Genomic DNA, 15053 nt, shown 5'->3' on the forward strand with positions numbered 1-15053 from the left:
GGACCCCGGCAACATTGAGGAGGAAGCTACCCAGTTCAAACACAGACAGGTAACAGATGGTCTGGTGAAGGGAGCAGACTGAGACAAGGAGCCTAGGGAGCACGGGGAGAGGGGAACTGGAGGAAAACATGAGTACAGGTTGAGGAAAGGGAGACCGCTCAGGCAAGGGGCTGGAGTGGGAACCGGGACTGGCTGGGTAAGGAGATAGACTTGGAGACCAGGAAGGGAGACTGTGAATCTAGGGGGGAGATTAAGACTGGCCATACAAGGAGACCGGAATAAGGAGCAGGGGGTAAGGAGATACAGTTCTGACAGGAACAGACCAGGAGTCAAGCATGTGAGGGACAGGACCGAGCACAAGGAGTAAGACTGCTAGACCTCTTCTCCAGAGCCTGGAATGAATCCAAGATTCCTGAGCCTCACCATTACTCTGTTGTCAGCAAGCGTATGGAGTGTGTTTGTATACCAGATGGAGGCTGCAGATTATAGGCACCATAGCACTGGTTAATGCAGTTTGAGAGACTTTGAGCTGATATTGCAGAATCATTGGCGCGGTCTGCAATGGAGAAGAACAGCTTAGAGGATTTCCTAAATTCCTTTGTCCTGTCCAAGTAGAATGCCAAGGCTCTCCTGACATCCAGCATATCTAGTATTGCCTCACCGCAACAACCCAGACTTTGGGACGATGGTTGGAAGGTGAATAAACTGGTTCATATGGAAAGATAAGGCTACTTCAGGGAGGAACCTTGGTTGTGGTCTCAGTGAGACTTTGTCCTTAAAGAAAATAGTGAAGGGAGGGTGTGCCATTTGAGCCACTATTTCTCCTATTCCTCACACCAAGGTGATGGCTACTAGGAAAGCTGTCTTCGTGAACAGATGCACAAGGGAGCATGCAGCCATGGATTCAAAAGGTTAGGCTCCCGAGGACTAAATTAAGGTCCCATGTTGATGGGGGATGGCTGATTTGTGGGTAGAGGTTACTCATACCTTTGAGGAACCTCTTCGTTGACGGGTGTGCAAATCCTGAATATCTATCTGTTGGTGGAAGACAGTTTTGGCCACAAAGTGCACCTTTAGCAAGCTTGAGATACAGTCCCATCTCTTTGAGGTGTTGGATGTAATTTAGTATTAATGGGAGGGAAGATGGGTTATTTGTTTTGAAGTACACCAGATGTGAAGTCTTTTCCACTTTTAAATGTAAATGTGACACGTCGTTGGTTTTCTACTATATAATACTTCTTTCACCTCCTCAGAGTAGGAATTCTCTGTATGTTGGAACCATCAGGTGCCATTAATGTCAGGCAGAGCTGTACCTGGAACATATAAAGTGCTATATAATGCTAAGTACTCTGAAAAAAATCATATTCTAGGTGTCTCAAATTGGGCACCCAGTCAGTGGATACTTTTGACCTTAATCTTTCTGTGCCCCAGTTCCCAGTCTGTAAAAAGGGGATAATGATAATGATATCCACATATCTCACCGGGGATGTGTGAAAATAAATTAACGTTGGTAAGCATTTCGCACAGAAAAACCCATGAGAGAATGAATAATTCTGCCTTCAGAAGAGTGTTCAATAAATAAGGCATGGGACCGCCCACTGAACAGTAAGAGGAAAACAAGACAAGACATTAAACAGCTGTTCATTAAGTGTACATAAAAGAAGCAGCGGTCTTGTGGAAAAAAATATATAATTAAGGATTGTACCATAAACACATGCACAAGGGGGCTGAGTTAAGGTTACACAGGAAATCTTAATTCTGTCCTTTCTTAATTTTTGAGTGCTTGACTTTGCAACCTTACTTACGTTCTTTTAACATAGTTTTCTGTGTAATATGGGTATAAGATACCACCAAACACACTGGTAATTTAAAAATAAAATAAAATAAAAAGTCCTCATCTTTGTTAGAATCCTTAAATTACCCTTCTCTTCTCCCATTCCCTCCAACCTCTATCCTCCTATCCAATTATTTTGTTGGTGGTAGACCACTGCTCCTTAATGAATACAAGCTACACACTCCAACGGAATCTGTATGTTTTCCTGCAAATTTACATGCAGTCCAAGATTTAACATTAGGTTTTGTAACAACCTTTTAAGTATAGTTTTGTTCCGAAATTCCTATGGGTTTGTCTACACCTGAAATGTAGTAACAGAGCTTCAGTGTAGACACCATGTACCCTGATGGGAGGGACTCTGTCAGAGTACTGTAATTCACCTCCCCGAGAGGTGGTAGCTAGGTTGACAGAAGAATTTTTCTGTTGACCTAGAACTATCTACACCAGAGGTTAGGTCTATCCCACTGAGTGACGCAACTGAGTTGACCTAACATTTTAGTGTAGACTAGGCCTGTGCAAAAATTGTTATTTCTCATACCATCATCCCAACACGCTGGAGTCAGGAAACTAGCTGCTTATTTCCAGCTCTGCAACTGACTTCCTGTGTGACACTAGATAATTCATTTCTTTTATACTTCAGATTCCTCTTCTATACACATGCTCTTGGAAGTCTAGGAATGAAAAGCTCTCTACAATTGCTAGTTATTACTAAAGATGTGAGGGTCAGGAAAAAAAGGAAACTTTCAGAAAAAACTCCCCCTAATAAGTATTTCAAATGAAATTACTTTATTTCAAATCCTATAGTATTAGGCAATTACAACTCCTATATACTAGCAGGACCATATATACACTGATATAAGCCCTGGGGCATATTGGAGGCCCCCAGTCATTGGTGTGCACTGCCCTTTTTACTAGATAGCAGGAGAGAGTACAGGGCCCTTTCGTGTGGATTGCTTCCTGCCAACCTCTGTTCTGGAAATGGAAGCAGCTGCTACCCTAAAGCTGCTCCTGACTGGCCCTGGTGAGCAGCCCACTCATGCCAGAGACATCAGTCCTGCAGGGAAATAAACAGTCTGCTGCCTGCCGGGCAGATAGCAAGAGGTGTGCACCTGCAGGGCATTGGAGGAGAATCTTGAGAGCAGGGGTAGATCCTCCTCCGAGTCCCCCAGATCCACTGCAGGAACCAACTGCAACTGGTAAGGAGGAGTTTGTTTGTTTTTCTCTCCTCCCTCAGCAAAAAATAGTGTGACAGTCTTCTAACATACAGAAGGAATCTTTTCCACACCAAGTTAATCAAACAAAAGACAATTTGTATTTTGTAAACATTGCCAATGGAACTGTGCATTTCCAAATATTACCAGGATGACCAAAAACATCTCTGCATGTATGAAATGTCCTGCAGACATTAAAAGAATCCATCATGAGTGGAAATGAACATCAAGAAGAGCGTGAGGAAGGGAACACAGAGCGGTTGTACTTGCAACAAAATGTTCTCAAATCCAGAAGTACTCCTGCTTCTGCAACATCACTGTCTGAAAGTGTTGTACAAGTTCAACTCAATCAATCAATCAATCGTCAGGAAAACATCTCAATCAACTATATCCAAAAGACTCCCAATAATGACTTAATTTATAGATAAGATGAAACCTGATAATAAATAAAAATTTGACCAAGCTCTGGCATGAGCGATATATGCTTCTGGTACTCCATTATCAGTAATTGAAAACAGTTATTGGCAGGCAGCATTTAAACTATTAAAGCAATGATACCTGTTACCCAGCAAATGTTCTTTGAGCAAGCCTCTTACACAGTCATATTCTGACTGCAGAATACAAATTGTACAAGAACAAAATATAAGTGGAGCACTGCCTGGTAGTACTTACTTATGGGTGGACAAATAAACTGGAGGAAGGAATCAAACTTTTTGAGAACATCTCAACCAGTTTTGTTTTGTTTTTTGGCGGAGGGATTACAGGAGCATGAAAACAGACATGCTGCAGAGTATATTAGTAGTGAAATATGTGAAGTACTAGAGAAAATTGGAAGTGGGAAAGTATTTATTTGTTGACTGACTATGCCAACAATATGAAAGCAGCATGGGACATCACAAATAGCCATATAATACTGGAGTAGGAGGTGATTTCATGAAGTGGAACACTCAAAAAGATCCATGAATCAGCAAAAAAGTTCTAAAGTACGTGAAAACTATGCATATTGTAGATACAGTCTTTAAGACAAAGTAAGGAAAGCATGGTAAGAATAAAATGGTAAAACTTCTAGCAAAACAAGATGGGGAACTATAGAGATGTCACCTGAAAGTTTATTAAAACAAAAAAGGGCTCTTCAAGGAACAGTGATAACAGAAGATTTTAAAGTAGTTAAAATGTACAACACACTGTACTTGAGGATAATTTCTGGGTTCTCCTGCAGAACTCTCTGAAGACTACAGCCAATCGTTTCTGCAATCACAGTATCTGAATCAGACAAAGCACTTGTGTCAGACATTCCTCAACTTGCAGCTAAGACAGTTGCTCAAAACCAGTTGATTTTAAGTGCCTCTCCACTCACAAGTCAGGAAGAAGTACAAGTGAAGGACTTAACTGGTAGATAGAAAGAATGTTGCTGCAAACCTCTTAGATCCAAGGTTCAAAGGTAGTAATGTTAGTGATGCCTAGCATTGTTAACAATATTTGACTGGATTATTAAACAAGCAACACATCTTGAACTAGATAACTAGAAAAGTACTTTCTAACGTTAGAGAACAGAACCTATGAAGGTATTTTGTCCAAGAGTGCAATCTGGGAATCTGTCACACATATTGCTCCTACAACGTAGTGGCAGGGCCTTTGTACAACACAATCTCTGACTCCTCTTAGCTTCTTGTCTGCTTCAGAATACTCCAATTTCTGCATCATGTGAAAATTTATGCTTTTATAAATATACATAGTAGTACTTTCTATGTGCCAGCTAAACTGTACATAATATATTTCTCATTCTTAAAAGAATGAAAGAATAGTTTTGATAAGTAATTATTGCAGATATTTTGATTTTTCCCATAATTTGTCCCCCCCAATAAAAACAGGGAGGGGGTGGAAGGAAACTGTTTTTTCCTTGTCTTCTAAGTTTTCAGAAATGTTGTATCTCTCATTATTACTCAGTTTTGCTCACTGTATATACTCAGAATGTTTTAAAATTCATTACTGTTAGCAGTGAAGAATTAATTGAGATATTGGGAGAGTGAGCAGGATTATTTTATGGCTCATACACCACCAACACAAATATTCTACATTCAGAATTTGGTTATTACTGGAAGAAAAGGCAACAGCCAGGAAGTACACATATTCCAGGTTGGTTTTTCAGTGGTGGACAACAAGAACTTACAGAGTGAGGAAGTAAGAAAGATTATTTACATAAGTTTGCCAGCTAGCAATGCCATTTTTATAGTCATGTTAACAGTACATCCAATTTGGCCTACTCATTTCTTTTGAGTGAGCATCAGATTCCATTTTTGGTAGCAGGATGCAAGCCAAACAACTGATTCCTACCATCAAAGAGCTATTATCTCCCTAAAAGCATTACTTACCATTCCGGTCGGGTAACCTCTACATCAATAACTGTACCAGGGGGTGGATTCTGAAGTCTTCCACCAGCCTGTGCAAAGAACCTAGTATTCACTCGTTTCTTCACCACTATTACTGTAAGTCTTGGGCTAGAAAAGATTATATGAGCAACATAAGAGCAATTTTTGAAACTTCAATTTAGAGAACTTTCCCATTAAAGTTCTTTAAAATAAATTTTGGAAACTACATCTTTACTGATCCATTAGAAACCAGACTTCTAAATAAACTATAATATGCAGGTTTTAGTATTTTAAGCCTTCACTTAATATATTGCTTCTATTCAGGTATTTCAGCATAATTCATTACCATGGTACCAAATTAACTTTTGCGCTTGCATAGCTGCAAACACCTGGGACCATAAGAGTAGAAGTTTTCCCTACAACAGTTCTTATACTATATAAGGTTTCTTCTCTTCCTCTCCCTTATTTTAGGTGTACTCATGGCACACATCTATAGACTATATACACTAAAAATATATGCAGAAAAAATATCGCCAGATGCTAAATAGAGAAAAAATAAGTATTTCCATCACCCCTGGCAGCAACTGGCCTATTTTCGTTTAGCATGCTGTTTTGTTCCAGTGACAGTTTCAATACTCGGTTGTACCAGCACTGACAGATTTTAGAGCTAATTTAAGGCTATTACCCAAACTACTGAAGATGGAGGACTATGAGAATGCAAATAACTAGATAACTGGTAATCCTTCCAAAAGAGGGAAGCATGATTAACCTAGAATTCACACGTGGTCACGATGAGGTGTGATCGGATAGTTCAAAGGGAGAAATCATAATTTTATATGTACATCAAAGATGTAACATCACAAGCATCAAAAGGAGTAACAATATCCTTATGGAATTATCCAGTTACATCACACCAACATGAGGTATGCTCTTTGTAAAAGAATACCCAATATAATAAAAACTGAGTGAGTAAGAAAGAAGCTGTTTGTGTCAGTTACTAGATTATCTGATACAAGTGCACACTAGTGTAAAGAAGAGGTATACAATCTTTTAGCAGCCTTATTGCTTTTCTGAAGCATGACAGTGCACATTTTATATCACTAAAGCCTTTCATTGCATCACTGCATGCATCATAAGAGACTTACTTATAATCTTTACCAACAGATTTCAAGCAATCCAAAAACTGGGGTACTTCATAGTTAACCAAGGTTTTTAGCTGACCATCTCCTACACCATCACGATACACGATAATGCGAGAAGGCATATGGTTATTGCCACTGAACCAGGCTCTTAAAGCAGCTTTAAGAAAAGCAAATTAAAGTTATGCAACTATAATGGGACTGTCTTTCAGAAGTTAAAATTCAAAATGGATCTGTATTACTCAATGAATGGCAATAAATTGTGAAGCCCTGAAAAATCTACTCCCCTGAGAAACGTAAGTAAGTTGATCTAAGCTCCAGTGTACACATCGCTAGGCTGATGGGACAATTCTTCCATCATCCTAACTATTGCCTCTCAAGGGGGTGGATTTACTACAACAGAAAAACCCCTTTATTGCTGTATCAAGTATTACAGCAGCATAGCTGCAATGCCACAGCTGTGCCACTGTGCTGCTCGTAGTTCAGATATAGCTTACGTCCCCGTTGACAATTACAGTGACAAGGGAACAGCTTTTATTGGACTGTCTTCTCTGAAAAGGAGCGTTCGTTCGTTCTTTTTTTTTCCTCCCTCCTCCTCTCTCTCTCTCCCCATCTCTCATATATATATCTATCTATCTATCTACAGAAGTTGGCCCAATAAAAGATATTACCTCACCCACCTTCTCTCTCTAATATCCTGGGATCAACATGGTAACAACAACACTGCATATAGCAATTAAGGTATCAGTAAGGACCATGCAAATTAGGAGAAGCTACATAAACTATCTGATAATTGTCAGTGATAATATATAAACGTCCAATCTATTTTTACTCAAGTGTAATTTCATGTTTTACTCAATGGAACACAGAATCCTGTTCTGAGAAGGAACAACTGCCACCCATTAGCCCTTTTCTGTTAAAGGAAGAAAACTTTACCTTGCAAGCAGACCTTGAGTCCATCCACAAGTTCTTGTCCACGCTCTTGGAAGACACAGCGAGAGAACCACCTGTTTAGAGAAAAATCAAGAAAAGCATCAAAGTAACCTATTACTATTTAAATCACTTTAGAAACTTGAACAATTAATTTTGGCAAGTATGTCTTATACAGTCAACAGGCAAAAATGTGAATAATCACACTAACTTGAATTTGAGTACCATACATGTACATTGTCTCCACAGACACCTGGAGCAGATATGTGCCTTGGGTCAAACTTACGGTTCCTTTTATAGATCCAAATTGAATGTGAGGCTACATAAAGGGACCACGGCCCAGTCTCCCTCAGTTATTTTAGATATTCAAAATAGCTAACGACTCCCTGAGAAGCAGGAAAGAGAATTTTAAATTATAGATCTGCAGAATTAAAGTAATTTGAGACTGCTAGTTACAGATAAGCCTTCCTTTCTATGTCAAGTACAGTCTCTGGAGAGCCCCACTGTTGGGAGACGGGGTGGCCAACTTGTGGCTCCGGAGCCACATGCAGCTCTTCAGAAGTTAATATGCGGCTCCTTGTATAGGCACCAACTCTGGGACTGGAACTACAGGCACCAACTTTGCAATGTGCTGGGGGCTGCTCACTGCTCAACCCCTGGTTCTGCCACAGGCTCTGCCCCCACTCCACCTCTTCCCGACCCCTCCCCTGAGCCTGCCATGCCCTCACTCCTTGTCCCTCCCCCCCCAGATCCTCCTGTACCCCATGAAACAGCTGATGGGGAGGGAGGGTGAGGTGCTGATCAGTGGGGCTGCAGGTCGATAGGGGGTGCTGGGACCAGAAGTGGGGAGCTGAGGAGGGGCTGCTGGCATATTACTGTGGCTCTTTGGCAACGTACATTGGTAAATTTTGGCTCCTTCTCAGGCTGGCCACCCCTGAACTAGAAGCTACCACCTCCTGGAGAAAAATAATAGCATATTCTTTAGTCTATCAGCCTGTTTAACTTAGGCCGGAGATCTGAGAATGAATGTGCTATCTTGCTTCACCTTCCTGACTCTCAAGGAAGACCAGCAATTGATTGGATCATAGATGCATCATTAAAAAAAAAAAGAGAGAGATGGACTTCTTTGGTTGAGCTACAGACCAGAGTATATGAAGAGAATTATGTATTCCTTGTGGAATGCTGGCCTTGACGAGAGTCTAATGGATAAAATTAAACATTAAAATAAAATTGCATTGGCAGCCAGTCCTTTTTACAGCCTTGCACTGAACATCTGGATTCACAAGAGGACATAAAAGCAGTGTATTTTGGGCTTGCATGTAAGTGCTTCTGGAGTTCACAGCACCAAAGCACAAGCTTTAAGCCTTCTGTTCCCCCACCAAAAGTGGTAAGTTGAAGAGATTCTTTAATGGTGGGCTGTCTTTCCATTTCCCGTATACAAAAGCGGTCATCTTTGATCCTCATTGTGTTGGATGCAAACAGCAAAGGAAGACTTGTCAACTCATCTATCATGCAGATATATCAGATAACAGATTCTACCACATAGAGCAGCGGTTCTCAAACTATAGGGCAGCCCTCCCAAGGGAGACATACGAATGCGTCAAGGGAGGCATGACCTGTGTGTGTTTTTTTATTATTATTAATTATTATTATTATTCTAAGAGCTCTTGCTGTCAGCCCCAGGTGGCTGGAGCTCATGCAGAAGGGCTGTGCTAGAGCCCCACTACCCCGGCTCTCCTCCTTACCCTCCCAAACCCTCACTGGGAGGCTGGCGGGACTCTGGATGTCACCCCCAAGGTGCCAGCAGCAGCACAGAAGTAAGGGTGGCCACGGGACTAAGTCTGCTGTGAAAAGTGATATTGGAAAATATCACTTTTCACTTTACCTCCCTTACTTCTGTGCTGCTGATGGCCCAGAGATGCCTTCAGAGCTGGCCGCCCAGGCAGCAACTGCTATACTCCACTCTGCATTCAGAGCTGGCCAGTAGTAGATTTAACTTGAGAGCCGTGTAAACTACTGCAGACACCAAGAAAGGGGACCCCATCAAGTAAGTCTGAGAACCACTGACAGTTGTTTACACTTACAATAAAATGCGGTAGGCAGCGAACAGGTGAGGCAAACAGCATACATGTCCCTGAACTCAAGGCAGTGTTACATGCTTTTTTTTGAAGCAATATTTACGCAGCAGTGCACCTGAGAATTAGGGAACTCTCTCTCTAATGGTCAGTCAGTTTATCCTCTTATTCCTGAAAAGTCTGGAAAATAATGTACAGCTACTTAGTAGTAAGCTAATCAGGAGCTTTTGACTACACAGTGTTCGTGAAAACGTATAATATGAAGTTAAACCAACACAGACAAGGTTACTTTTTAAATGGCTGCTCATCACATTAGGCTTTTTCTTTAAGATTACAGATCCATCAAGTTCTTTCAGTTTATACTAAATGCCAAAAAGTATCTTACCGTGTCATTCCCTGATTCAGGCTAGCAACAAATCCTGCAATTGATCGCCGTCCAGCTGTAGTGTCATGATAACAGTCAATTCCCACAATCATAACTTGTTTCAACTTTAAGAAAATAGTTCACAGTATATTACAAAAAGTGCAAAAACATGCAAAAAGCAAACATTTATCATATCTGCACTAAAGTATTATACACAAAGCACCAACTTCAAAAATAATCAGTTTTTTCACTATTCAGGATACTGTTTACTTCCAAAATGTTTATTTATTTTAAGATGACTGTTTTTATGGAGTGCCTACTGAAAGTATCCGTGCTGACAGCCAGAAGCCTACATTTTACAACTGAACTATTTAATGCCTCCAATTGCATCCTCAATTAAAAGTTCTATCAGCTGCTTATTTCCTCATGTATCCTATGCGTTAAGTTTACCCATGTTGGCATTTTCTTTTTGGAAGCAAGTTATTTTGGGTAGGATACACTACAGGTAACCAACTGAAATTTAGTAGTAGTAAATCAATCATCTGGTGCCTTTCTGAACACTCATTTAAATGTTTAAAAGTTGTACCAAACAAGTTAAGAAAGTCTTCTAGTATTTTCTTTAAATGTGATCAGAGTTCGGGGGGGGTGGGGGGGGAGTGGACACAAGACTTAACTGACTCAAGGTTAATGAAACAAAGCCAGCTACTTACTGGGATTTCAACACTCCAGAGCTCTCCACCCATCTTGCAGTTCATTTGTAAAGCAATTTTCGTTGCTATAGCCATTACAGTTTGTGGCTTGCTTAGAGTGCGAGCTATCACACACTGACTTGGAGTTGGGCAATCAGTACATAAGTATTTCTTGATAGCATCATACTTATCTTTACGATTACTGGATAGAAGACAAACTACCTTAAAAATTAAAATGAAAAGTTTAAAAAAAAACAAACTACAGCAGAATCAAATTTATTATTTGTTTGAAAGATCTGCATACAGTACACTGCTATAGCTCCTGTTCCAGCACAACAGAAAAATCCCAAGTGTTTTCTGGGACATATTTAGACAGTTTGGGTGCTTAAGTTCCAGTGCCTAAAACTAGTGGTCTGATTTCCATCGGTGGTGGGTGCTCAACAATTCTATATTTAAGCACTGACACTATCTAAATACATAATTTTCTACACATGCCTGGCCTCATAAGTATCATCTGACACTTGGGAGGTTAGTCATGTAACTCCATAAGTGTAAATCCACAGAGTTCATTTCATTATTAGGATATTAATGCAATACATAACCAAAAGTAGAGATTAACATGCTTTGAAATTATGGAATTAGCATACATACTATCTGTGTGTCAGAGGTAACCTTTTGTTGCAAGACCCTCAAATAAGCTTCTGTTCTATCGTCTACTTCAATCCTAAAAAGGGGAACAAGAAAATAAAAAGTGATATGGCTGTAGCTGAAGTTAGAGTAGCTCATGAAGCAGCAACAAGAACATAGGCTACCCATGCAACAGAAATTAAGTACAAGGTAGCTTAAATTTACAGCTTTTAGCAAAGTTACTGTATTCACACTGTACTAAGGTGTTCAACTCTACCACTTAAGAATTAAAAGGAAACATTCCTGAACCAGAGTTTCTGGTAAGAATGAAGGAAAATCAAGATTAAAAAGAGTCATGAGCTTGACTAAAGGAGACTTTGGTCATACTTTAAAGTTGACTTTGGAAAGGCTGACAATACAGTAACTCCTCGCATAATGTTTAGTTATGTTCTTGAAAAACGCAACTTTAAGCAAAATATTAAGTGAATCCAATTTCCCCATAAGAATTCATGTAAATAGGAGTGGGGGTTAGGTTCCAGGTAAATTTTTGTCACCAGACAAAAGACATTATATACATATACAGTATAAGTTTTAAAAAAGTTCTAATCAGAGGATTGTCTGGAGATCTGCTCATGAGCTCCCTGAGCTTCTCCTAAAGCAACCATGTTGATATCAGGTGGGATATTTCCCAGGGAATGCCTTGCTGCTAAATGATGAACGAGCACTCGGTTGAGCCCTCAAGAGTTAATACGTTGTTAATGTAGCCTCGCACTCTACATAGCAGCAGCAAGGGAGGCAGGAGACAAAATAGATGCATGGCATGGGCTGCAAACAAACACTTCTCTGCGGAAACTGAACATGTTGATGAACTCTCACTATCCCACTGGAGCACACCACTCCCTCCTCCAGACACTGCATGCACAGCTGCACAGGTGCTGACTTTCCAAAGTGCCGGCGGGTGCTCAACCCCTGGCCCATCCCCACTCCACCCCCTAACCCTAACCCCTCAGCCTCCTGAACATTGCAAAATAGCTGATTGCTGCAGGCTGGAGACGCGGGGGGAAGAGGGAAGAGGAGGAGTTGCTGATCCACGGGCGGGGAGCACTGGGGGAGGTGGAGTTGATAGGGGGCTGCCAGCCCACCCTGGTTCCAAGCCCCCACTCACTAGCAGGCGGCGGCCAAACAACATTATAAACAAACACTGTGCAACTTTAAACGAGTATGTTCTCTAATAGATCAGCAACATAACATTAACCGAGGAGTTACTGTACACTTGAATTTGTGCTGCTGCTGCTCCTGTTTATATTAAAGGCAGCTCCACCAATTAGAATAGTTCAACTTTCAACATCCAGCAGAATCCTTCCTATCAGCAGCACCCTCTCTAATCCTCAGTTAAAGCTTCCATGGACTGAAACACTAGCTCCAAAACCTAATTTTTTACTAAGTAATTAACCATCTGAAATTTTGAGATCTCTGGAGACCTTCAGATAAATAGATATATACAATTAAAAGAGTTTTATAGAAATAGATAATATTAGAACTCCTTCCTCATTTAACACGATTACTGAAAAATTTAAAGAGCTATCAGAGTTTCTGAGCAAGTTATTTATCACATTTCTACAGTACTTACATGATAGCTTTGTTCATTTGGATGCCCATGGCTGGTGTGACTTTAAATAGATTTTGAACTAGTGCATTGGCAGCATCATAATTGCGCCGTGTGTATATTAACAACCAGTTATCCAATGGCTTTACACTAATTAAGGGAGCTCCCCTGGTTTCTTTTGACCAGTCTGCAAATTGAGGATTGTAGTCAAACTGGAAATGAGAAAGGATTAAATTAAGTCCTGCTGGAGCACAACTAACTTTCACAAAATCTATGTCTTAATATAGCAACATCATCTGCCTTTGCAGTTCCAGCTGATCAAAACTGAGAATTTACAAAAAAGTTTCCTATGAAACAAGTTTTTTTTTAAAATTCAGTTTCAGAAATTTCTAATTTCGGAATTTTGAAATTTTGTTTTGAATTTTTACATTTTAATATTTATATTATTTAATGACATCAGTAAGTAGTAGGGCATAATATGACAAAATATTCTGTTTTATTTTTAAAATCATTAGAGACAGCTGCCACTTAGCATGGATTGAAACATCTTTTCTTTTCTAGATCAAAGTCTCCTGTTCGTGCAATAATGAAAATGTAGAAAATTTGATCTAAAAAAAGATAAGATGTTTCAATCAGTGATAAACAGCAGCTAAAATAAAATTTAACTGTCATTATTACATGTCAGTAGACGTGTATAACATGCACTGTGGTTCTGTTCATTCCCTTTGCAGCATCTGGAACTGGCCACTGACCAAAGACTGGGTTCATCTAGCCCAGTATCCTGTCTGTCTCACCCAGTATGGCCATTCTTATGGCTTGAATAGGGACTGGAAGCGGCTGGCTTGCTACAAAAGCAATTTTCCCTCTCTTGATGTTAACATCACATCATCAATTCTTGGGAGTGAACAACATCCACCCTGATTGAATTGGCCCTGTCAACACTGGTTCTCCACTTGTAAGGTAACTCCCCTCTCTTAATGTGTCAGTATAGTTATGCCTGCATCTGTAATTTTCACTCCATGCATCTGTAGAAGTGGGTTTTTACACCCACGAAAGCTTATGCCCAAAGAAATCTGTCAGTCTTTTAGGTGCCACCAGACTCCTCGTTGTTTTTGTGGATACAGACTAACACGGCTACCCCTCCAATACATAAATAGGTAGCAAGTTTGGTTTACAATGAACCTGATAAACCTCCTGTGGCCTTGGAAAATCAAGACGTGAAAATAAGTGTCTCTCAAGGGCAGCATACCAGTCCACATATCCAGGGAGGGGATGATTAAGGTCAGGGAGACCATGTGGAACTTCATTTTTTTTTTTTTTTTTTTTTTTTTTTTTTTTTTGAGGTCGCCGTTGAGACGACACAGGTCTAAAATAGGTTGGAGACCGCCCTTGGCCTTTGGAAATAGCATGAGTAAAACCCTTTCCCTCTTAAGTCCTGCGGAACCTCCTTCACAGCTCCCATTAGGAGAAGGGCTTGCACCTCCTGGGCCAGAAGTTGTTTGTGAGAAGGGTTCTTGAAGTGGGATGGGGAAGGAGGGTATGTGGAAATAAACTGAAGCGTATAACCCCTTTCCACAGTGTTCATCATCCAGTGGTCCGTGGTGATATGAGACCATGCCACAATGAAGTGGGACAGATTGTCAAAAACAAAAGGGAGACATGATCTGGTGGCATGGGAACTAGTATAACACCCTCGGGTGTCCCAGCAGAAGTTCTGTTTGGCTGCTCCCGCACTTATCTTTCTTCTCTCCCCCGACTCAGAGTATCTGGGAGGGCCAGGTAGGGATGCTCAGGTGGATGAGGGCAGCTGCCTGCAACTAAAACCCGTGTTTCATTTCTTTTGCAGGTCCTGATGGGGCAGTGGAACTGAGAAATAGGTGGAGTGCTGGGGACTGAAGTGCTTCCTCTAAAGTGCCTGGGCATACAGACGTAGGGACTTGAGGGAGTCTTTCAAGCCAGGAAGCTCTGCTTCCGTTTGCTCTGAGAAGAATGAAGCACCTTCAAACAGAAGGTCCTGAATGGACTGCTGGACCTCCATTGCCAGTCCCGAGGACTGGAGCCAAGAGCATCTGCGCATGATCACCACAGAAGCCATGGACCTAACCACCGGAGTCCACGGTGGCCTGCAGGGAAGCCCTGGCTACAGACTTCCCCTCCTCTACCAGAGAAGAGAACTCCTGCCTGGACTCCCGGTGAAGCGAGTCCTTGA

General features: G+C 40.9%; 1 protein-coding gene across 2 annotated transcripts in view; it reads right to left on the bottom strand.

Moving 5' to 3' along the window:
* The window catches only part of PIWIL1 (piwi like RNA-mediated gene silencing 1), a 49488-nt gene that overhangs the window by 4554 nt on the left and 29881 nt on the right, over positions 1–15053 (bottom strand). For both annotated transcript variants that reach the window (XM_048821727.2, XM_048821728.2), the window contains exons 13-19: positions 12869–13056; positions 11263–11335; positions 10633–10833; positions 9944–10047; positions 7490–7560; positions 6560–6713; positions 5418–5543 (exon numbers count right to left, since the gene is read on the bottom strand). In XM_048821727.2, coding sequence (XP_048677684.1) covers positions 5418–5543; positions 6560–6713; positions 7490–7560; positions 9944–10047; positions 10633–10833; positions 11263–11335; positions 12869–13056 — 917 coding nt within the window. The remainder of the gene's footprint in view (positions 1–5417; positions 5544–6559; positions 6714–7489; positions 7561–9943; positions 10048–10632; positions 10834–11262; positions 11336–12868; positions 13057–15053) is intronic.

Source organism: Caretta caretta, chromosome 15 (genome assembly GCF_965140235.1).
Source record: "Caretta caretta isolate rCarCar2 chromosome 15, rCarCar1.hap1, whole genome shotgun sequence".
Classification (NCBI taxonomy): Eukaryota; Metazoa; Chordata; order Testudines; family Cheloniidae; genus Caretta; species Caretta caretta.